The sequence below is a fragment of the Cebus imitator genome, unplaced genomic scaffold (genome assembly GCF_001604975.1).
Source record: "Cebus imitator isolate Cc_AM_T3 unplaced genomic scaffold, Cebus_imitator-1.0 Scaffold383, whole genome shotgun sequence".
In the NCBI taxonomy this organism is placed as follows: domain Eukaryota; kingdom Metazoa; phylum Chordata; class Mammalia; order Primates; family Cebidae; genus Cebus; species Cebus imitator.
Window position 1 is genome coordinate 1,819,405 of NW_016107698.1, and position 25,969 is coordinate 1,845,373.

The 25,969-nt window shown below is 32.5% G+C and overlaps 1 protein-coding gene across 1 annotated transcript in view; it reads right to left on the reverse strand.

Annotated features, from left to right (window-relative positions):
- The window catches only part of CNBD1 (cyclic nucleotide binding domain containing 1), a 160,214-nt gene that overhangs the window by 63,576 nt on the left and 70,669 nt on the right, over positions 1-25,969 (reverse strand). The window contains exons 4-5 of the mRNA XM_017507690.2: positions 19,231-19,368; positions 17,812-17,944 (exon numbers count right to left, since the gene is read on the reverse strand). Coding sequence (XP_017363179.2) covers positions 17,812-17,944; positions 19,231-19,368 — 271 coding nt within the window. The remainder of the gene's footprint in view (positions 1-17,811; positions 17,945-19,230; positions 19,369-25,969) is intronic.

Here is a 25,969-nt window from a genome sequence, read left to right on the forward strand (position 1 = left end):
ATAAGTACACATTTAATCAAATGTTAAACAATTATTTTATGTTCAACAGAGCTCATGTTTTTTGAAATCCAAGACAAATCCATTAGGAAGACCTAAACATTGAGTTGCACAATAATATCTTTTATTTAGATGTAGATAAGAGTCCGAGAGAAATAAAATTTTATGTTTTATTTTAGTTTTTCCTGTCATTTTATTTACTTTTGAGGTTAGGTCATTTATTTATTTATTCCAGATATAGTTATTAAGTACATTTTTTTTCCTGTTCCCTCATCTTCTGGGATAAATTGACTTTAATTTTTTTCTATAAATTATTGATATACAGGTGGTATTCTGTCATGTGAGAAAGTTCTTTAGCAGTGATTTGTGAGATTTTGGTGTACTCATCACCCAAGTAGTATACACTGCACCATATTCGTAATCTTCTATCCCTCACTCTTCTCCTACTCTTCCTCTCCAAAGTCCAGCCTTATGCCTTTGTGTCCTCATAGTTTATTTCCCACATATCAGTGAGAACAGATGATGTTTAGTTTTCCATTCTTCAGTTATTTTACTTAGAATAATAGTCTCCAATCTTATCCAGGTCACTGCAAATGCTGTTAATTCATTCCCTTTAATGGCTATGTAGCATTCCATTTGTGATGTGACATACATACATATCACAGTTTCTTTATGCACTCAGTGATGGGCATTTGGGTTGGTTGCATGATTTTTCAATTGTGAATTGTGCTGCTATAAACATGCATGTACAAATAGCTTTTTCAAATAATGGCTTCTTTTCCTCTGAGTAAATATTCAGTAGTAAGTAGTATTGCTGGATCAAATGATAGTTCTACTTTCAGTTCTTTATGGAATCTCCACAACATTTTTCATAGAGGCTGTACCAGTTTACACTCCCACCAGCAGTGTAGAAGTGTTCCCAGTTCACCACAGCCATGCCATCATCTACTGTTTTTTGAGTTTTTGATTATGGTCATTCTTGCAGGAGTAAGGTAGTATCTCACTGCAGTTTTGATTTGATTTTCCCTTATCATTAGTGATGTTGAGCATTTTTTCATATGTTTGTTGGCAACTTATATATCTTTTTTGGGAAATTGTCTATTCATGTCCTTAGCCCAATTTTTGGTGGGATTGTTTTCTTTTTTTTACTGATTTGAGTTTGGTGTAGATCCTGGATTTTAGTCCTTTGTCAGATGCATAGATTATGAAGATTTTCTCCCACTCTGTGGTTTGTCTGTTTACTCTGCTGTTTCTTTTGCAGTGTAAAAGTTGTTTAGTTTAATTAGGTCCCAGCTATTTATCTTCATTTTTATTGCATTTGCTTTTGGGTTCTTGGTCATGAAATTCTTGCTTTAGTCAATGTCTGGAAGGGCTTTTCTAATGTCACTGTCTAGAAATTTTTTAGTTTCGGTTCGTAGGTTTAAATCGTTAATCCATCTTGATCTTTGTATAACGTGAGAGATGAGAATCCAGTTTTATTTTCCTACATGTGGCTAGCCAATTATCCCAGCACCATTTGTTGAAAATGATGTCCTTTCTTCACTTTATGTTTTTGTTTGCTTTGTTGAAGATCTGTTGGCTGTACTATTTGGGTTTATTTCTGGGTTTCTGTTCTTTTTTATTGGTCTATGTGCCTAATTTTTTACCAGTGTCATGCAGCTTTGGTGACTAGGCCTTCTAGTATAGTTTGAAATCAGGTAGTGTGACACCTCAGATTTGTTCTTGCTGCTTAGTCTTGCTTTGGCTATGAGGGCTCTTTTTTGGTTCCATATGAATTTTAGAACTGTTTTTTCTAATTCTGTAAAGAATGATGGTGGTATTCTGATGGGGAATGCTTTGAATTTGTAGATTGTTTTTGACAATATGGTCATTTTCACAATATTGATTCTACCCATGAGCATGGGATTTGTTTCCATTTGTTCACATCATCTATGACTTCTTTCAGCAGGGTTTTGTAGTTTTCCTTATAGAGGTCTTTTGACTCCTTGATTCCTCACTTAGTCGTTGTTGGTATCTAGAAAGAGTTACTGATTTGTGTACATTAATTTTGTATCCAAAAATTTTGCTGAATTATTGTATCAGTTCTAGGAGCTTTCTGGAAGAATTCTTAGGGTTTCCAAGGTAAACAATCATCTTGTCAGCAAACAGTGGCAGTTTGACTTCCTCTTTGCCAATTTGGATGCCCTTTATTTCTGTCTCTTGTCCGATTGCTCTGGCTAGGACTTCCAGTACTATGTTAAAGAGGAGTGGTGAGAGTGGGCATTCTTGTCTTGCTTCAGTTCTCAGAAATAATGTTTTCAACTTTTCCTCATTCAGTATTAAGTTGGCTGTGGGTTTGTCATAGATGGCTTTTGTTACATTAAGGAATGTTCCTTGTATGTCAATTTTGCTGAGAGTTTTAATCATAAAGTGATGCTGGATTTTGTTGACTGCTTTTTCTGCATCTATTGAAATGATATGTGATTTCTGTTTTTAATTTTGTTTATGTGGTTTATCACATTCATTGACTTACATATGTTAAACCATCACTGCATCCCTGGAATGAAATCCACTTGATCATGGTGGACTATCTTTTTGATATGTTGTTGGATTCAGTTAGCAAGTACTTTATTAAGGATTTCAGCATCTATGGTCATCAAGGATATTGGTCTTTTTTTTTTTTGGTTATATTCTTTCCTGGTTTTGGTATTAGGATGATGCTGGCTTCACAAAATAAATTAAGGAGGGTTCCTTCTTTACCTTGTGGAATAGTTTCAAAAGAATTGGTACCAATTTTTTGAATATCTGGTGGAATTCTGCTGTGAATCTACTGGTTCTGGACTTTATTTGTTGGTAATTTTAAAATTACCATTTCAATCTCGCTGCTTGTTATTGGTCTGTTCAGGGTATCTAAGACTTCCTGATTTAAGCTAGGTGGGTTGTATTTTTCCAGGAATTTATCCATCTCTTCTAGGTCTTCCAGTTTTTCTAGTTTAAGTACATAAAGGTGTTAATAGTAGCCTTGAATGATCTTTTGTATTTCAGTGGTGTCAGTTGTAATATCTCCTGTTTCATTTCTTACTGTGGTTATTTGGATTTTCTCTCTTCTTTTCTTGGTTAATCATGTCAGCGGTCTATCAATTTTATTTATCTTTTCAAAGAACCAACTTTTTGTCTCATTTGTCTTTTGCATTGTATAAAACAAATTTTTAGTCTTCACCAAAGATATTATTTCTTGTCCCTCTTTAAATGAATTGATGCTAAAATTCACAAGTATACAAAAAAATTCAGATCACCAATCAGTGGAACCATACTAAAATAAGAGGCCTTCACTCTCCAAACATGGGAAATAGAATACATATATACACACAGATACACACACACACACACACACACACACACACACACACACACACACACACGCATCAAGCAATCTTCCCAGCTTGGCCTCCTGAGTAGCTGGAAGTATGAGCACTAGCCACTGTGCCTGAATCCATGATAAGTACTTTTAGTTAAAATAAAGTGCTTAAGCTATATGTGTCATTTTATATGAGCTTCTATTGTCTTCAATTAAGTGACCAACTAGTGTCCCTAACATACCACTATAGCTACAAAATTTTAGCTTCTTAGAAGTTAATTTGTCTAGTTTCCAACTAAATAATGTATAACTTTAGATTTTTTAAAGTTTTTCAATATGGATTTAAAACTCAATAATAACAGGTACTCATTCTGATGATGCTATAGAGTTTTGAGGTTTTATATATTGTAAATACTTATTGATTGAGATATAAATCATTGTCATTATAACATGCTGTGTCTGTGTCTAATCTCTGTGGCTAAATACATGGACACAAAATAAATATTTTGTTAAAATAGTTTCCATTCCTGATAATAACATTAATAAAATCAATTTGTAAATATTTAAAAATACTTATAATTCATAAAACTACAATCTTGATTTCTTGATATATTTATATTTTTTAAACTGCAAGTAATGCTGACTCATGGATAACTGATTTGCATATGTTCTCCACATATTAACATTTGCCTGGTTAAACCAAGTGTCCAACAGGCTAAGAAAACATGTTTCCCTTTTACTATATTTTTCATTTTTTCTCCATAGTTCCAGGCCATTGACCCTATTTATAATCCAAGCTCAAGTAATGGTTTCAGAATGTTATGTGGGGAAGGAGAAAAAAGTGGGGAAATGGAAGGTCACTGCACATACATAGTTTTGCAGGTTGTTCACTGCACAGGGACACCTGGCTGCAGGCATAGTATGGCTGAAATCCAGCTCATGATCCTATCACCATGCTATGTTCCCTAGCATAGGACCACATCTGCGACAAGAAAGTAGTATGTTTTTCTAACTTACACCCAGGTGACAAATGAGCTAGAACAATTTTCATAGCTATTACTCCCTCTGTCTCATATTTGGACTGAGTATTCAGCCCTCATTCTGGTCTTCTCCTACAAACAAGGAACACAATTAACTTATCAAATTACCAATGCAAACTCCATTTAATTTGTGATTTTCTGGGAAACGCATTTGGATCTAATTCAGGACCGCATTTTCCCAAAGACTTATTTCATTTACATGAAAAGTAAGGAAGGTCTACATGAACAAGAGGAGAAGATCGAATGTTGTGAGGCACTTTTAACCACATGTCTATTTCTTTTGGTTTATCATAGAAATAAAAGTTTCTTAAAATACTACTTTGGTATTTCTTTCTGAAAGACAGAGTGAAGAAAGATCTTCAAACTGCGTTATGATCTGATAAGACCATGGGGACTAGAGGAGCATAGCTGGGAGAAGGGACAGGGGAGAAATGTGGAAGAGGAGAAAGGAAGGGTGATCCTGGGACTCACAAAAGGAAATAATTGGAAAGAGTGGAATAAAGAACTGGCTTGAATTTAGAAATAAATAAATAAATCCTAAATTTTTGTACTGACTGGAATCGTGACACTCTTGCCTCTGCAAATCCACAGGCAGTTGCTTCAGACTTTTCCAAACATTAGAAAACCTCTTGAAGAAATCGCGCAATGTAACAGAAGATTTATTTTCACATTTATCAGTTCTGGATTTCAAACATGACATTAACCAAAAGTTTAACCTTGGAAAGGTAAACTTTTGAGACTGAGTTTCTGTATTAATAAAGCAAATATACTTATTTGATAGAGTTTTTTGAGAAGTAAATGAGACAATGTGTGTGAAAGTAACTAGGAAGTAGCTGACACAGAATAGATGTTCAATAAATGCTAATTTTTCTCTTACCCAATATTCTGGACAAAGCAAAGAAATCAAGGCACATTTGGGCTGGGTGCAGTGGCTCACGCCTGTAATCCCAGCATTTTGGGTGGCCGAGGTGAGCAAATCAGGAGGTCAGGAGTTCCAGACTAGCCTAGCCAACATGGTGAAACACTGTCTCTACTAAAAATACAAAAAATTAGCTGGGCATGGTGACAGGCACCTATAATCCTAGCTGGGAGGCTGAGGCAGGAGAATCGCTTAAAGCTGGGCAACAGTGAGAGAAGAAAATGAAAGGGGAGGGAAGAGGAAAGAGGAAAGGGGAAGGGGGAAGGAAAAAGGGGAAGGTAAAAGGGTAAAAGGGGAAGGAGAAGGGGAAGGGAAAAGGGTAAAGGGGAAGGAGAAAGGGGAAGTGGAAGGGGAAGGGGATGGGGGAGGGAAAAGGGGAAGGGATAAGGGGAAGGGAAAAGGGGAAAGGAGAAGGAGAAAGGGGATAGGGAAGGGGAAGGGGAAAGGGAATGGGAAAGGAAAAAGGAAAAGAAAGGAAAGGAAAGGAAAGGAAAGGAAAGGAAAGGAAAGGAAAGGAAAGGAAAGGAAAGGAAAGGAAGGGAAAGGAATCAAGGTACATTTGAAGCTAAAGGAATATCCATTTATGTTGCTCAGTGGGTCAGGGTGTAGTGGTCATGGGGTGAGGAGTAGCACTTCATTTTCAGAAGCAGAGAGGATACATTGAAGTCCTCTGTTGCGCTTAGAGGTAACATGATTTAACAAGGTCTTGTGCATTGTCTTGAGAACCTAAGCAGTTAATAGTATTTTCTTGAGGGAGGGGAATAGTATAGATTTCAAATTTATGACACCATAAATATATACAATTTTTAAACTATAAACATGCATAGTCTATTTGCAATTGGGGTAAAGCTTTTTGGAATTTAAAATTACCTTATAATAAACAAGTATAACAACGTAGTTACAATAAAAATAAAAATCAGATTTGCAAAAAAATTTGAAAATTATTTTCTCAAATAAATTGTCATAAGATGGCTGTAAATATTGTTTCCTGATATATTCATAATACAGTTTAGCTTGTATACATCTACATTAATAATTCTTTTAATATGTTAATGTCTATATTAATAAGGCTTTTATTATTAATATAAATATAGAAATATAGAATAGGTAGAGGGAATATATAAGATATAGAATTCTAGATAGGATATAGAGATATAAATATCACTTCATGAGGCCCATTATCCTCCCACAAGATACCTAATCCATAATCCTGGTATCTCAATAGATTTATTAGTACAACATAGTTCATTTTAAAATAAAAATTAAAATATTACAGGTAAATATGTTTTCATTTTTTGAGATAATCTTCACACACACACACTCACAGACACACACACCAAAGTCTCACAAATGCATCTGTAAATGTTGGATTACAGACAAATTAGGGACATTCAAATGTCAGAGCAAAAGAAACAAACATATTAACATGGCTCGCTCTTTTAGCACTAGCCAGTTTTTAGAAAGTTATTATTAAAATGATTTATAAGATTTTAAAAAAGAAATCATATACTAATCTTTACTGATAGATTTTAAAAATTCATATCTGTATATCTGTTACACCAATATTTTTGCATGTTTTTTGGTTTTGCAGTATCAGAATGAGTATCGTATGCTCTAAGCCTGTGCTATCCCATATGGTAGCCACTAGCCACATGTAGCTATTTCACATTTAAAATGTTGCTAGGTCAAATAGAGACATGCTATATGTGTAAAATGACACTGGATTTTGAAGACTTAATATGAAAACAAAATATGAAAATGGTGTAAAGTATCCAATTCGTAATTTTTAATGTTGGTCACATATTGAAATTAGATATGTGTATGAGTTAAATGAAATATTTTTTACTTTTTAAATGTAGCTACTAGAAAATTTAAAATGATATAGGTGGCTTGCATTATATTTCTATTAGTATTGACCTAAGGTTTATACTTCCTCAAACCATATATTATTGCACTATGATACTTTACGAATGATAGCCTATTTTATGATTTAAAGTCTTCTATCCCTTTTTAAAGACATCAGATATGCAGTGGAAATGAATTCAGTGATCATTGGTCATGACAGCATCACCAAATTATAAAGACACTCCCTCTAATTACTTTTTCAGCAGTCAATCCTGCTACTTAATGTCATCTTGTTAGACACACGCAGGATGTCACCATCCACAAATAAACCCTTTGGCCTTAATTACTTTCACACACTAATGACCGGGGCCTTAGAATTTGGAAGCAAATAAGAACCTCTTTTCTATTTCGCTTCTTACCCCTTTCTCCCTCCTCGACATACCTGATCACTTCTATTATTTTGGGCTCTGTCTTTGTTCAATTTATCCCTCCAAATGTGAAGAAGCCTTCCATTCCCAAAAGCATGTATTGCCAAAGTCATAAAAATTGTCAATCTTAAGATGGCATGGACTATGCTAATGCACTCTCATTGGTAAAAGACAGGAATGGTGGATCATAACATCCAATATAAATTGCTTCTTTATTAGAAAGATTATTTTAGGTTTTTAGAAATCAAATTGTATAATTGTGTCTATTTATTTCATTATAAACATACTTATTATAGAATGTCTAGAATATACAGGAAAGCAGAAAAAAGGCAATCAATACCATCAAGCAGAAATAATTATTAACAGTTTGGTTATAAATAATATTTATAGTGAAACACAAGAGTTTGCATTTTATTTTATTTATATATTATTTTTTTTATTGTACTTTAGGTTCTGGGATACATGTGCAGACCATACAGGATTGCATAGTACATACACAGCAATGTGGTTTGCTGCCTCCATCCCGCTGTCACCTACATCTGGCATTTATCCCCATGTTATCCCTCCTCAACCTCCTCACCACCCCCACTGTCCCTTCCTTGGCCCCCCCAACAGACCCCATTGTGTGATGCTCCCTTCCCTGTGTCCATGTGTTCTCATTGTTTAACTTAACACCTGCCTATGAGTGAGAACATGCAGTATTTGATTTTCTGTTCTTGGGTTAGTTTGCTGAGAATGATGGTTTCCAGATTCATCCATGTCCCTACAAAGGACATGAACTTGTCCTTTGATGGCTGTCTAGTATTCCATGGGTGTATATATGCCACATTTTTCTTGTCCAGTCTATCACTGATGGGCATTTGGGTTGGTTCCAGGTCTTTGCTATTGTAAACAGTGCCGCAATGAACGTACACGTGTGTGTGTGTGTCTTTATAATAGAACAATTTATAATCCTTTGGGTATACACCTAGTAATGGGATTGCTGGGTCAAATGGAATTTCTATTTGTAGATCCTTGAGGAATTGCCACACTGTCTTCCAAAATGGTTTAACTAATTTACACTCCCACCAACAGTGTAAAAATGTTTCTATTTCTCTACATCATCTCCAGCATCTGTTGTCTCCAGATTTTTTAATGATCACCATTCTAACTGGTGTGAGATGGTAGTTCACATTTTAAACTGTCCTACGTTGAAAATTTTAGAAGTTACTTTTATTAAAATGAATGGTATTTATAATTTAGCATTTCTAGATTCAAATGTTCACACTTGGTTCGCTTGGAGAAAAAAGGTTCAAATTTATTTTTATATATTTGATTTGCTTCAAATGTAAAGAAAATGAAATTATGCTATTTTATTTTTTAGGTGAAGAGAATTTCAACTTTTCTACTAAATTTTGGGAGATACAATACTAAAAGTTAATTGCAATAGTAGGAAATATAGTTTATGTCATGACAAAATTAAGAGGCAATGGTCATTTGTGAGAAGTAGAAAGAGGTAGAGAAAAGAGTTTTATAAGGAGGTGCAGTTGTTGCCTGGGTTACTGATGAAAAGCTCTATTTACTCATGGGGAATTTGAATAGATCCGTGTTCTATTATTAAAAGGTGTTTAATTTTATTTTATCTACTTCCAAGGGATTTGAATTAATTAAATAAATTCTTAATTTATTTTAATTACTATCTAGCAGCTGGATAATTATTTAAATAAGCAGTACTTTTTAAACTTTATATTACTAATATACTGTTCACCTTTATTATATTAATAAAATCAGAAGGCTAAATTCTGAGTAAGAGATTAAACTATATACTTTCTACAAAGTATGTTTGAAGTACTCTATAGATATAATATCTTTGTCAAATTCAAAACTGATTTTGTAGTGCATTGTTATACTATAATGTTACATTTTAATTATATTTCTAGCCATAATACTTCTGAGGTAAATTATCAAAACTTCTGTGGTAATAATAGAAGAGGCTGTTTTCAGAGAATGTTAATGAAATTATTAAATTTCATAGTAATTTTTTATAGTAATCACACATTTCTATTACTAATTATTACTCTAGCAAATAGGTATACTATGAAACCATAAGAAAACTGTTATTACAAAAAAGAAGCTTTATGGAAAATAAATGGAAGTTTCTTGAATTATAAAAAAAAAAATTCTAACAGAAAAGTTAATTTTGAAATATTGGATTATACTTAAGTAATCTTCATAAATATTAAGAAAATAAACTAATAAAATACATATGTTCCTAATTTGTACCTTTAGATGATCAATATCACCATAAATCCTTTAATAATAAAATATATACATATTACAGATAAAGCTGAAAAAAAGTGATAAACAGGACCTTAAGAAGTCTTGGGAGCATTTGCAGATGGCAATAGACAAAGTGCTTGAGTTTTAATGACAAAAGTGAGAGTGAAGGGAAAAAGAAATGTGATTTTACAAGTTGCGGAATAAGAACAAACACACTATTAATAACAGGACTGTCAATGAAAACATGAATTAAAAATATCTTTTCATATATGAAATGAATCATTCAGGAAACTATGCTTGGGCTCTGGATAGGAAAATAAAAGGAGCTCTCCTATGAACATTTATAAATAGTGGCCTACACTCACAAAAGACTTTGGAGTGGAGACAGTGAGAAACACCAGGAAACGTGCGTTCTAATGCTGCAGGTGGTAGGTGAGAGCACAGGTCCATTTAAACCCATGCTTGAGGATCCCTTCTTAGTGTCTGATGTGTGTTTAAACTGACATCCACAGACATATGCATTTGTGCAGCAACAGATAGAGATCTGAAAAAACAGAACATCCCCAACATGTATACACTGTCAGCATTGCAAAGAGGAAGTGGAAACGTATTTCAAAAAATCTATTCTATACGACACTCTTGAATAATGAAAACATGTCTCACATTAATTTATTTCCATTATCACTGTCACTGCTACCTCTTATCCCCATTGCCTCTCATCTCTTTGCCTCTGGTACTACCAAAATAGACTCTAAATTGTTCTGGTTTTCTAGTACCTCTCTCCTTTCAACTATAACTCACATTGCTCTGCTGTTCCCCTAAAACTTTGACTTTTTCAGGTCTCTTCTGTTATTCAAAACCTTTAATGATGTCACATTATCTATAAGTTAAAGCCCAAGAATATGAATATGGTATTTAAAAATGCCTCAGAGTACAGAAAGTCTGACTGATCTCCCAATTCTCATGAATATGCATATGATTAAATTGGGCTGTTTGATCAACTGTCCTAAAGCAAAATCTGATGCTATTTCTCCTGCCTAGCATTATCTCTCTTACCTTGGGTCCAACCATATTCGAAAAAATCCTCTCTCCCATTCAGTTTCCACTTTATCTGTTGATATTTATTATGTTAGATAATATATGTCTATGAAATACTGAAAGTATTTTAATATATGATATTTTGATCTATCTTGTTTGTTAAAAATCATACTTTTTGTATTTTTCTAATTATTAAACCTTTGAGATCAAAAAGGAAAACTCAAGCTGTCCTACATAATAAGGAGTACAGTGTAGTAACTCAAGCATTTGACTTTAAGTGATTTAAAAATGTATTTCTTTTCATTGCCACGAAAGCAACTAGCATGGTATTCTGCAAATAAATGTTAAATAAAAATATGAAGTGACAAATTTCATATTTTTATGAAAAACCTTATTTTTTCCAAATAAAAAATTTGTAAAAAATAGTTATTCATAAAGGAGATTATTGGTAGAATGAACACCGAGTGCACAGCCCTTTGTTCCTAGGTACAGACAAGCAGACGCTTGCTATCTAATTTAAATAAAAAGTACTTAATGAGAATGTGTTAGGAAGCTCTAGTAGGCCCATAAAACTAGAATTCAATACTATAGAACAGTCAAATAAAGCAGCCAGTGGGAATGCCCACTCACAATACAGAGCTCTTCTAAAGGAAACGTCAATCCTGCTTCTGTGTGCCACTCATCACGTGTGATTTAAGGGGATAAACTTTAGAACCACCATGCTCATCACCATGCCTGAAGGGAGAGCTGCTCCTGACTTCTTCCAAATACTATAGAGAAATATCTACTGGGCAGAGTGGAGACCATAATCAAAATTAAAACTCTTACAAAGGATTCTAGAATATATAGCTTTTAGCTGTTTTTAGCTTTCACAGTTAGTTAGAAGTATGTGGAAGGGGTGTTGAACAATACAATCTACAGTATTCATTATTCGTGAAAGTTTTTTCTTACAGTTATATTAATAAGAACAATAGGTATTATGAGAAACTTAATACGAAGGATGGAGATTATACTTGAATTACATTTATCAATGATCATTCCATTTCTCATACCCCATTTAATAGAAAGTTTGCTGCATGATAGTGAGAATTAAACATAATGACCAAAAATAAAAATTAGGTGATTGGTTCTACAAATCTTTTATTCCTGGTGAATCACTGAAGAGAACAGACTTTCTTTAACTATTGTTGTCCTTAATCCCATGCTAATGGTTTCCTTATTTAGCCTCACCTTAAATCCAAATTGCCTTTATTATCCCTGGATTGTGCGTTTAAGACACTACAGCCTTGCAGCATTCTTAATGGTTGATTTATTGCAATGATGCAATTCTCTAAAACTTCTACTGGAAGACAGCAAAGCAACACTCCTATGTTTTAATTAGGAGACTTATCAATAAATGCATTAAGATATTTTAATATTGAATCAATGATAGCATTTTTCTCAGAGAAAATTAATGCTAAGTGTTGATACAACTCAGACATACTGAGCAACGAAGAGTTAAATTATTTTCTTTTGGGAGAAAGAAGTCATAACTTTGGTCTAAGGGTAAGCACTGACATCAAAATAGTCATTCACTCATCAACAATTTTCTCAAGGGCTTGCAAATTCTAGATACTCCTTGGATACTAAGAAAAAAAAAAATCCTATTCCAAAGATATTTGAAGTACGGTGGAAAAACTGACCCTTACGCTATTATTTATGACATAGCATAGTGAGTGTTAAGATAGTACAAGGAAAGCCAGGCATGGTGGCATGTGCCTTTAGTCAGCTATTTGAATCACTGAGGTGGGATGATCACTAGAGCCCAGGAGTTTGAATCTGGCCTGGGCAATATAATAAGATCTTGACCTCATCCCCGCCAAAAAAAAGAGGTGATTAACAAAGAAAAGATAGGACAAGAGTTGGAAAACTTTAGCACATGGACCCAATCTGACTCAAGGCCCATTTTTCTATAACCTACAACTAAGGATGATTCTTACATTGTTACAGACATTAAAAAGAAGAAGGGGCTGAATATGTAAGAGAGGCACTACATGACCTACAAAGCTTAAAATATTTAGTATCTGCTCTTTAGCAGAAAAAGTTTGCTGATGCTCAGAGGAACAAAGCAGCATCTCTGCTAGCAAAGAAATAGCAGTAAAATCTAAATTGGCCTAGAAAACATGATCTTAACAATAGTAAATTTACTGATATTAGAGTTAAGTAGCATCTCTCCAGAAAGAGGGAACAACATGTGTAAGAGGCCTCAAAGGGGTTGGTGATACTAGAAGAACTAATAAAATCCAGGTTGGCAGAAACATGAACAAAAAGGAGAATTATTATCAAAATTAAAACTTTGAGGTATAGGCATGGCCCAGATACAAACTGCTTTAAAATTATATTAAGGATTTTGCATTTTACCTGAATGACAATAAGATGACAGAGACTATTTCTAAGTGGATGAGTAACAAGAAAAACTTTAACGCTGATTAGCACAGCTAACGACATAGGAGAGAGTCAGAAACAGAAGGGATTACTAAAAATAGGGCTTTAAAGTATGTGACAGAAAATTCTAATATTAGGTAAAATAAAACAAGCAAATGGAAACATTATAGTAAAAATTCTTTAAGCCAGAAGTAAGGAGAAAATATTGAAAGCAGCAAGAGAAAACCTCATCACTTGTAAATGAATCCCAATAAAATTAACAGGTGTCTTCTCATCAGAAACAATAACAGAAACCAGAAGAACGTGGGATTGCATTTTCAAAATATACAAATTAATCCACTTACAACTCCAGATCCTATACCCTGCAAAGCTGACTTTCAAAAGCAAAGGAGAAATGAAGAAATTCTCAGTAAAAGAAAACCGGGCAGCATCTGTTGCTAGCATATACTCCCTCAAAGAATTACTAAACAAAGTTCTTCAGGCTGCAAACAAGCGTACCCAGACAGTAATTTGAATCCACATGAAAAATCAGAAAGAACCACTAAAGGTAAATATATGATCATAAAAGGTAGGAGAAATGCATATTTCTTATCCATTCTTCTCTTACTCATAAAGAGTGATTGTGTAAAACAATATGTGTATAATGTTATTGGATCTGTAAAATAGAGAAATGTATTGGGCAACAGCACCAAAAGAAAGCAGGTGGGAGAAAACTGATACTGAACTAAAGAAAGGATATCAAATGGTAAATCAAATTCTCAGGAACAAATAAAAAGACTAGAAATGGTAAATAAGGTGTCTAATAAAATAAACACTATAAATACCTATTTGACCTATTCTTTCTGTTTTTAAGAGATATAACTTTATATAAAATAATATATTGTTGAATTTGTAACATATATAGATGCAATATGTATAATAATAACATATAAAGACGGAAATGGAAATAGAGCTATATCAGAGTGACATTTATAACTGAAATTAGTAAAAATCTGAAGTAGATTTCTGCTAAATTGAAATGTATATGGTAAGCCCTAGAGAAACCATACAAAATAACAAATATGGTGAAAAATTATTAAAAGAATTAATATGCTACATCAGAAAATATTGTGCAAAACAAAAGAGACCAGTGAAGGATGAATGAAGGAACAAAAAGGCATCACCATCACAAGTACTTGAATCACTGACACCTCGAGGTATCAAACTGGTTCTGGGATGCTCAAGAGTATCTCATGGATCTAGGACTTTTGATTCCCTGCAGAGTAAACTGAACTGGAAGGAGACTGATGTCAAAAAGTTGAAGGGATGTAGAGCCTATATATTTTGTGACTGAAACATTACATATACTTTTGATTTGAGATAACTAGATATAATTTTGACTATTATTATTATGATTTTCACATATTTTATCCTTCTGCACTAAATTTATTGCTGTAATTTGTTTTCATTTTTTCAATTATCATGTTTGCTATATCAAATCCTACCTGTAGAAAGACAGGGGCATATTGACATAAGCAAGAAAACAACAAAATATGCATAAGTAAGTGTTTGCCAAGTCAATATACCATTTTTTGTTATATGCATGATGCACATAGGAACAGGTTGATTAGTGATCTAAGCTGGATGTCGCAGTCGGCCACATCTTAAAAGAATAACAACTGGGAAGACTTTACTTGCTGTGTTAAAAATTGGACAGGCCCAAACTATGAGCAACACTGTACACATTCATTATAATAAGGTTCCCTTGGCATATGAAATAAAACTAGAAAGACTTAAGAAGTTAACAAAGCAAATAGAGTCAGGTACAAGCTTTACTTATTTCATAGATTGCCAAGGATTAATCCTAAACTCTATCAAGCCTTTGAATAATTAACTAAATCCCTCTGAAACTCTATCCACTTCACATTCTTAAAATAAGATCCAAACACACATAATTATGCTTTTGAAATCATACTACTGCTAATTGTCAACCCAGATAATAAAAGTATACTTTGAGCTACATTCTCAAATAAATTCAAATTAAATCTTGAGTAAACAGTCAGGAAGTATTATAACCCAATTCTTCTATTTGATATATCAAGTTTGTCACTACCATAAAAGAAAATTAGGTGAGTTTGACAGGACTTATTCTTCACCTAGGTATATTTAGTTATAAAAACTATAGTTTTCCAGAACTCAAAGGTCTTTGATGTTTATCAGATGAAATTGTCACTTTTCTCTGAGGAGAATAAACATTTTCCAAAACTACGAAAGTATCCCACATTTACATGTTTGGGAATAAATAGGTAAGAAAACAGTATTGTTTTGACTTATTCAATATACTCACAGATTGTCAATGCAATAGGTAGTATAACAAATACTATCATTTATTTTTGAAGACATTTACCAAAAAGAACTTGAATTAAACATTAGTCTAAGAAATAGTATGTTAAGTGTCTCAGTACCTTTTTGGTTCTTTGATGCAAAATTTTAGTATTTTTGATTGATATTTTAGATCGAGATAGATTGTCATTTGCAATCAAATATATCAAAACACATAATCATTCTCTCCTTTCCAAATTTCATATTCCTTTGGATCACGGAATTTAAAATATCTTTATAACAGTCTCTTCCCTCTTTTTTAATAACCTCAAAAATATTAATATAATGATAGATTGGGAAGGACTGGATACTATGTTTTTATTAAAAGCCTGGAAGTGAGGCAAAGATCAAAATTTGATATTTCTGATACAAAGTGGGAAACCTGTGACAAAACTCTGGCAAATCAAAAACATCAATATTTAAATTATCTATTTCTATATAATAAAAATGGGGAGCTCAGAAATATTCAATTCCTGGTATTTTACAAGTCAGTTTCCTACTGGCCTTTCATTTGTAGTTTTGGTTTAAAAAAAATGCCATTTATGACCAGGCGCAGTGGCTCACACCTGTAATCCCAGAACTTTGGGAGGCTGAGGTGGGCAGATCATGAAATCAAGAGCTCAAGACCAGTCTGATCAGCGTGGTAAAACCCTATCTCTACAAAAATACAAAAATTAGCCAAGCATCATGGTGTGTGCCTGTAATCCCAGCTACTCAGGAGGCTGAGGCAGGAGAATCGTTTGAATCAGGGAGGTGGAGTTTGCAGTGAATCAAGGTCACACCACTGCACTCCAGCCTGGGCAAAAGAATGAGACTCCATCTCAAAAAAAAAAAAAATTATAACTCATTAGGAAAAAAATATGTCATAAACAAAAACACAGTATTACTAATATTTAATTTTATGAGCAAAAAATAGTTATTTGACTAAACATGGTTAAATGCTACATCTCAAAAACATGATAAATAAAATATAAATAAATTCAAGCAGTGGAAGGAAATTTGGAACAAATATGAGAAAGGTTTCAGAGTCTCACCAAATTTAAGTGGTTTATTAGAGTATCCCTGCTTTTCAAAGCATAAACTTGCCTCTAGTGATATTTACTTTTTTTCAATAAAAGAACTCCTGGTATGCTGAACCTCATTTTCCTGTGTTATAGCTAGATTTCAAAATTACTCTGCCATGTTTTTATTATTAAAATAATTGCTGTCTAGAATATACCACTCAGATTCATTCATTTTAGAACTCTAATCTCAAATTTAAAATGTTCCTCATTATAATTGTGGCTTTGCAGGCCTGGGGCAGAAATATTTCTGGGCTTTGGATAGAAGTATTTCTTTCAAACACTTCCTCTTCCATTATAATGTAAGTTCTGGCTCCTTCACTGTTTGGCTGCAAGGAAAGAGAGGCGAGGTTGCCATCCTTTCTCTTTTATCTGTGGCTGTCTCTCATGGAGCAATTGTATTTCCTTACCAAAAGAGATCTAAAGCTCTGACCTCTCCTACCACAGTACCTCTCAGGTTGGCAACCCTTGTTAAATTGGCTTTCACAGATGGACAAATTGTGCAAAATGACTCAATACCACCTACACTTTTTGTGTACACAAAATCCAGGCAATCTGTGCATCTTTGCTATGTTGAATATCAAAAATGTAGATGCTTCACTGCTGCTTTCTCTTATCTAGGCCTCACTCATTCTCTGTAATTATTTTTTCCACTGCTAATCTGTGTAGAACAAGTAGAGATTAGCAAACTTGCTGCTTAATAATTATCCAGCCAGGAGAAAAGGAAAACCATTTTCTCTGGGACACTGGACACTGGGACCACTACATCACAAAACCATTTTCCTTTTCTCCTGTGTGAATGGTTATTCTCCCTAGTATTTCTGCTTTTCAATTTGGCCCTTATAGTGACAAGAGGAGAACAGCTGTATGGAGCAAAGAGAGATGTTAAAGTAAGGTTAGTCCTGAGACCACTCTTCAAGCCAGTAGAGTATCATTTTTAATAAAAAGCAGAAAATAATCTAAATGTCCAATTCAAATGTTATTATCAATGAGAATATTTTTATGAAGAAATACTGTATAAAATATTACAACTATGAAGAATTTCAATTCCAATAATACAACAGTATGCAAATAAAATGATCCAAAATTGCAATAAACTCACCATTTCCTGGAGGAAATTTTTTCCATTTGAGGAGTGCAGTTAGTTCAAATATGGATAAAGTAGGCCATTCCTCATAATAAGGACACATACGGATTAATTGCAACTTTTGCATATTTTCAAGTTTTATTTTTTCCTAAAATAGAATGTCATTATCAAATTATTAATAATAGGTAATTTAAAATCAAAGAAATAGCAAATAAATGGTGAGAGAAGTAAAATAAAAGCTGTATGAATAAAAGTTAGTATAGAAGACATTCTAATTTTATCAGAGCATCACTCTATGACCACAGACATATTAAAATGTTAATCTTCAGATCTACTTACTAAAATTATATTTGCTCACCTTTCATGCTATTTTATACTTCTATAAATGTTTTGGTAATTTTTAAAAACTCTGTCATAGTCAAGCTTAAACTAAAAAGTTGTGTTTGATATTAAGTAACTGGTACTGATATCTGGAAAATAAAAATAAAATATACAGCTTTTTTTTTTTAAGCCAGCCACTCTGAAAATTCAAACATATGAACACCAGGGATTTGGAATAACACTGAATTCTGAGAAAATTATCTGTACCCTTGGCACTGGGACCACTATATCACAAGAAATCACCACCATTGGAGATGTAAGAGGGTGGATGTCTTCTCAACTCCATGTCTCATGAGCACCGAACCATAGTTTATGCTAGCTTTCTACAGGACCTGCACCTGGCTTAAGCTCATTCAAAAAAAAAAAAAGGAAAAAGAAAAGAAAAGAAAGAGCAGGATCACGGAAACCTTTCAATCCCATTATTTATACAAACTTCCTCTGCTATCCAAGGGAGGAGAAATGGGAGTCAAGAAAAAATTTGGATTTAATTAGAAGAGAGAAAAAATTATTAAACTTTAAGTAAATGTGTTATCTTAAAGCTGCAGAATTAGGACATCAGAATAAGTTGTTATCACTTATTCATGCAGTTCTGAGTTTTATATCTGTTGTAATTATGAAATAACATACCAATCACATTCAAGTATTCTTCCTTCTAAAGTAGACTGTAGAGAGCTGCAGTTGTACTACCTGTATTATTCTAGTATTCCTAGCATATGACATGCTGTGGACAGGCAAAACACATATTTGTTGAATGAATGAACAAATGAATGAATAAATGAATGAATAACTGAATGAGTTAGAGATGAATAAAAAGCCAAAAGCTATTTTAAAATTACCTAAAATATATCCATAGAGACCTTTGTTTATGCCTCGCCTACCAATCACCAGTGCTCGTAAGTGATGCTTGTCAAATAAACCACATTTTTTGGTCTCTAGGTTAAGTTAAAATTTAAAAATAAAACAGATATGAATATCTTTGTCCAGAGAAGCAAAATGTAGCTTGAATTTATGTCCAATTTTTGTTAATATTTATAATATTAGATATCATCATACCTCCTTTATCTTTGCATATCCCTTCGCTGGGATTTTAAGAATTTCACAATCGTCTTCTGTCACCACCGAGAACGCCTGTGTTTCTGATTCAATCTCAGGTATAACTTCCAGAGTTCCAAAGGTACTCGATTTACTAAGCTGTAAAAATACCGAGACAATTTAATATTTATTACCACTCATCAACATAAAAATGCCAGTGAAGGACTAGATTGTAGTTCAAGTTTTAATTCTATGGAAGAGGGGGTTCAAACAGTCTTTGCATAGATGGCTCTGACTACCTCTGCTCTGTGTCACTTCCCAAGGCAAGAAAACTGGCCGTTCTTTTTCACCAACACGAAGAAAACAACATAAAAAACATTCCATTTCATCCCATGATTTCAAGTGCCTATTACAGTGTTTGTTATATACTAGCCATTCAATAAATAGTAGTTGAAAGAATGAATAAATATAGTACACTCATGTATATGGTCTTCTGCTTATTATTGTATGCTGGTAGTAATCAGTAATAACAAAAATGAATAAAAATGTTAAACAGTATATGAACCATTAATATATATTTATAAATGATTGCTTAACTGAATATATAAATGATAAATATTGAGCATGGAAAAATGTTACTACTAGAATACATGTAATAAGTTATTAGGTTATAATGTTATATATACCTACATAGAGAACCTATATTTATATTTACCAGGGAAAAAGTGGAGGGCATGTGAAGGACAAAGATATTTTTGTGAGAAGCTAAAGAGCTTCTCAGAGAAAACATCAGGTCAATATGCCTATCTAAGATGATATGGGAAAACTTCCACTTTTCTTCTTTTTAATTTTTTTATTATTATTATAGTTTAAGTTCTGTGGTACATGTCCAGAACGTGCAGGTTTGTTACATAGGTACATATGTGTCATGGTGGTTTGCTGCATCCATCACCCCATAATCTACATAGTCTCTTTTTCTTTTTAACTAAATGCACAACTGAGTTTGAATCTGCAAGTACAAACATGTAGAGGAAATTTAAAATGTCAAAGAGTCACAACTAAAGCCAAAGTGGGCCACAGTCCTAGCAAAACAGATAAAGGTCCTGAAGGGCTGAGTTCTGAGGCTTGTTGTACATGTAGGAACAGGGGATGGGACTCAGAGCCATGCAAGGTGAGAGACTGGAATTGTGCATCTTTGCCTGAAGTCTAGCAACTTGGAGGATTGCCCCAGTTGTGAAGTGGGAACAAGAAGATGATCATATTTATGGAACAAAATGGAAAATCATAAATATTAATAATTTTCAAAATAATTCAACTAAAATAATTGGGTATGTAAGGGGTATATGTTTTATATTTTCCTAATTATTAATATTAGGGAGTCTGATTATATTTTTAATTACTTGAGAAAGAAATCCTTAAGAATATTATTCAAAGTCATGGAGGATTTTTGCTTTTATGGCTTATTAAACTATATCCAGTACTTTATGAAAGTCAAATAGAAGCTGGCCATCTAGCTGTGAAACTGCACAGAGCTGTCAGAAATTCAAGAACCTAGGTCTGCAACTTGTATGAGTGCAGAGCATAAACTTATGCATAGTAGAGGACTCAAACTGAATAATTAATGTAAAACCTGATATACACAACTGGTAAAATGCTTAGGACCCAGGAAGCTATTTATACAAACTTAATCTTATGTATAAATTCAGAGAGAAAGAAATTCCCACAGAAAGCAATCCTTGCTGATGACAAAATCATATTAAAAACAATTACAAGCCACACAAATGAATAAATCCCTATAAAGGAAAGTCCATGAAGAAGGAGAAAAAAATTGTACAACCTAAAAGAAACTACATACATTTAAAATATTTAGGCTATAAAAATCAGAACATGATATGATGGAATCAAAAATAGGTATTTTGAAAAATAATAATATAAAACTTCTATAAATAATAGTAACACTGATTTGGAGATTAAAGATAATTTAGAAAAAAATCATGACACAGATAATATACAAGAAAATAATTTGGAACAAAATACTGAAGAAATAAAAATAGGAAGGGGGTTGTAATAGTTCTAGGAGATAGATGGAGACCATTTAGCATATATGTCATAGAAATTCTAGAAGAAATTGAAAAGAATGGGCAAATGGTGGCTGCAAATTTTCCAGAGATGAGGGAAGAAGTGAGTTGTCCAAACCAAGCAACACACAAAACTAAGAGAGAAAATTGTTTTTATTTTACTGCTCAGGATTTGGTATATTCCCCTAATCTTTCTCCTCTCCCAAATCACCACTTTATGATCTTATTAGCTATCCATAATTTCAAACAGATATTATCTACTTACATTTGATCAATTTATGTGTTGTTTTAGGGTGTTAGTTGGACTTGTCTAATAACCCATAAAAGCAAAAATCCTCCATGACTTTGAATAATATTCTTAAGGATTTCTTTCTCAAGTAATTAAAAATATAATCAGACTCCCTAATATTAATAATTAGGAAAATATAAAACGTATACCCCTTACACACCCAATTATTTGTTGAATTATTTTGAAAATTATTAATATTTATAATTTTCCATTTTGTTTTGTAAATATGATCATCTTAAAAGTGAAAAGGAAAAATAACTTTCAACATAGAATTATTTACTTGAAATAGCAATTTAGAGTGAGAGTAAAAAACAAGATATTAATTTTAGACATTATATGAAACAAACTACTAAAGGATGAATTTCAGCTAGAACAATACTGAATCCAAAATGGAGGTCAAATAATTACCTAGAAACATTGGTAAATGTAAATAGCATTATTGATAGATAATAATTTTTAAATAGATAATATGGTGTGCTTTTAAAATAAGATTTAAACTGCTTTTAAGTAGTAACTCAGAAGAGACAAGCAGAAAGTTAGAACTAAAGTATTTGAGGATCTTTATATTTGGGGGCTAGGGAAAAAAAATTTTGTATAGTTTTCTTACTTCAATTACAAATTTAATTTTATACAAGTTAAAAAAAGAAAGTAAGTGCAATGACAAATTAAAGTGATGAACTGTGGGATATTTCCTACAAATACAGCAAATATAAAAAACATCTAATAAACATCTATAATTTAACTTAAAGAAGAGAAAATAACAAAAACAAATAGTTATTAAAAAATACAAAAAAAATACTTTTAGAAGAAAAACTATTTCCAGAAGAGATGAACTAAATGACTCATACACAAAAGAAACCTGCTTAATCTCAGTAGGAGACAGAAAATTGTATTTAATGTCATAATGCCACATGGTTTTTATCTACCAGATTGATAGTATTAAAGTCTTCTAACCTACGGGAATGGGAAGATAACTTTTATTTATAACTCAGAAAACTATAAAAACCTTTAAAAATTAGAAATTATCTGGCAACATCTATTAAAATAAACCAAAAAAAAAATGTATGCAATGTATTATCCAGAAACACAACTCCTAGAAATCTACCTTATAGAAATAAATAAATACATTTTAAGGAATTCAACCAAGTCTAAGTTTTAATATATTGTTAAAAATTATCTACATTTATTTATCTTAGCCTGGAAGAATTGTGATTAAAAAAAAACAAAAAGTGGTAGTATATTAAATATCCATATATATATGTGATTGTTTAAAAGCCAGTGTCAGAGGAAGATGTGCAAGCATATATGTAAGACTTGATATGATTCATATGTTCAGGGGATAGTGATGGAGCTAAAATGACTGAAGATTTATTAAAATTTCCTCCAATCTCCTTGTATTTGTTTCAATGGCCAAAAAAATTATGTATTAAATTTTTAAGTTTTAGACACTTATTAAATAAATTAAAAATGCAGCTTCAAAACAAAATGCTGAGTTATCTTCCATACATGTGTTGTTTTGATACCTTTAAAAATGTACAGAAGACATCTAAATGATATATAGCAGATGACTACAGTTGTTATATCTGAAAACTGCAGATAATAATCATGGTCTGGCTGGGCGCGGTGGCTCACACCTGTAATCCCAGCATTTTGGGAGGCCAAGGCAGGTAGATCACGAGGTTAAGAGACCAAGACCATCTTGGCCAACATGGTGAAACCGTGTCGCTACTAAAACTACAAAAATTAGCTGGGTGTGATGGCATGCGCTTGTAGTCCCAGCTACTCAGGATGGGGAGGCAGGAGAATTGCTTGAACCCAGTAGGCGTAGGTTGCAGCGAGTCAAGATCACGCCACTGTACTCCAGGCTGGTGACACAGTGATATTTGGTCTCAAATAATAATAATAGTCTACTTTATATTCTGTATTTCCCGAATTTTTAATAAATACAGCAGTTTATAAATCAGGCAACACTATAAAGCTATTTGTAGCTCAATCTCTCTCAATTTTTTTGAAAATATTGAGACTATATAGATAATCCTATTCTGATGGGGATAGTTGGCAGAATTGCACAGAAGAAAGAGTATCCCATATCTGTAAATTCTCATGTAATTTTACTGAAAAATAAATTGATAACTGCATTGAGAAATAATGTATACTCTTGCTTAATTTTTTTTTTAATTCTATAATAATCCATAACCAAACAATCTCCCTCATATAAGAATTGGCAAATCTATAAATCTTCCGTTTCAGTAAAGTCATAAGATTGAGGTTTGTTTTAAACTGCATTTTATAAAATAAACTTTCCTGAAAAACAGGAGTATTTAATAGATAAAATTTTTGTTCTCCTTATTTTTTCCATTGCTTTTAGCTTCCATTCATTTACATATTAAATGAGCTCAACATTTTTTTTCTTTTCTAAGGGGCTGAAGAAGTGGAAAAAGAAAACACAAATTTCAGGAACTCATAATCTTGTCAATAGATGAACTTCTTCTGGAACTTCTAACATATTATTCCGTAGTTTGTGATTATTCGTACATCTATTTTTCATGAATGAGTTTCTGTAGCTTTAATTACATTCTCAAAGTTGTCTAAGTCTCCAAAGAAGAGTAATAAGCACTGATCCAGATTGAAAAATATTATTTTTCTCCAAAGATTTAGACTCTAAATGCCTTTATAAAACATACATTCTCAAAATCAAAGCATAGTAAAAAAGGATAGAAAGATACTGCATTTTACACTATTTCACATACTCAGGGAGAATGTGGGCCATAATAGGACTATATACTAATATCTGGAAGGTAAAGTAGGAACAAACCAGATGTGAGGACAATCTGATTGGGACATAATGCATTCCATTGGCTGAGGGATGGGTCTATATGCTTAAATAGGAAGTTATTAGATACACTTGTTGCTGAATCAAAAAGGAATATCTTTTCAATTATAGAAAAAAATTATCAGGATAATATGAATACTATATGTACTTTCTAAGTAAAACCTACAAATCAAATAAGTTTATAAATGTAGCCAATAAATTTCTCTTTAAAAGTTGGCTAATCATGACTTCCTATTATGTCCCCCATACATTTTAGCAAAAAGAATCTAGTTATTACAATGGATAAGAGAACTAGAGGAAGAAGTTTTTATTTCTTCTCAAAGAGAGAAGAAATAAAAAGTTGTGTGGTTCCCTCAAACAACCCCAGGCCATTTCCACCTTTTGCACCTGTTTACTTATATAGGGTTTATGTAAACAAGAAATAAAATTGAAGCTTCATAGCTTAAAAATATAAGTACATATACATACATATATAAATATAACATTATTTTTCAATCCTCGCCTTTCTGAGAAGTGGAAAAGATAACAGAGCATTTCCTATTTTTGTTTTTTGAGTTGGAGCTTCAGTCTTGTTGCCCAGGCTGGAGTACAGGGGTGCACTGCAACCTCCACCACAATCTCCGCCTCCTGGGTTCAAGTGATTCTCCTGCCTCACCCTCCCAAGTAGCTGGGATTAAAGGCATGAACCAACACACCTGGGTAATTTTGTATTTTGAGTAAAGATGGTGTTTCTCCATGTTGAGCAGGCTGGTCTTGAACTCCCAACCTTAGGTGGTCAACCTGCCTTGTCCTCCCAAAGTGCTGGGATTACAGGCATGAGACAACATACCCAGCCAGCATTTCTGGTATAACTGTAGTTATATGTATGTGTGTGTGTATATATATGTGTGTGTGAGTGTGTGTGTGTGTATATATTAAATAAAATATATTTTTATTTAATATACACATATGATTTATATAAATATATAAACATAAATTTATGTATATATATTTATATATTTATATATTATACTTTATTAAAATATATACTTAACTTCGAAATATACATTTATATAAATTATATAAATATATAAATTATATATTTATATATTTATATAATTTATATAAATGTGTATTTAGATATATATTTATATATTCTATAATATATAAATCATATATAACATACAAATATATATTTACATTCATATAAACCTATATTTATATATTAAATATATGTATATCTATATTTATTATATATTATTTATATATAATTTTGGTATACATTATATATTTATAGTCATATTTATGCAAATATTTATATATAGTTATATATTTATAAATATATAATCTATATAAAACATATTTATATTTACTTATATATTTTGAGATAACTTTTAGTGTGCATACATTCCATACTCATTATGAAATATCTTTATTTTTAATGATGCTCTTGCAATAAAGTCTACTTTGCCTACTATAGTACAGCTACTTTGGCCTTCTTTTGGTTAATCTAATCTGGTTCATTTGTTATTTTACTTTGCAACTTTCTGTATCTTTCCATTAAGGTAGATATTGCTTTAT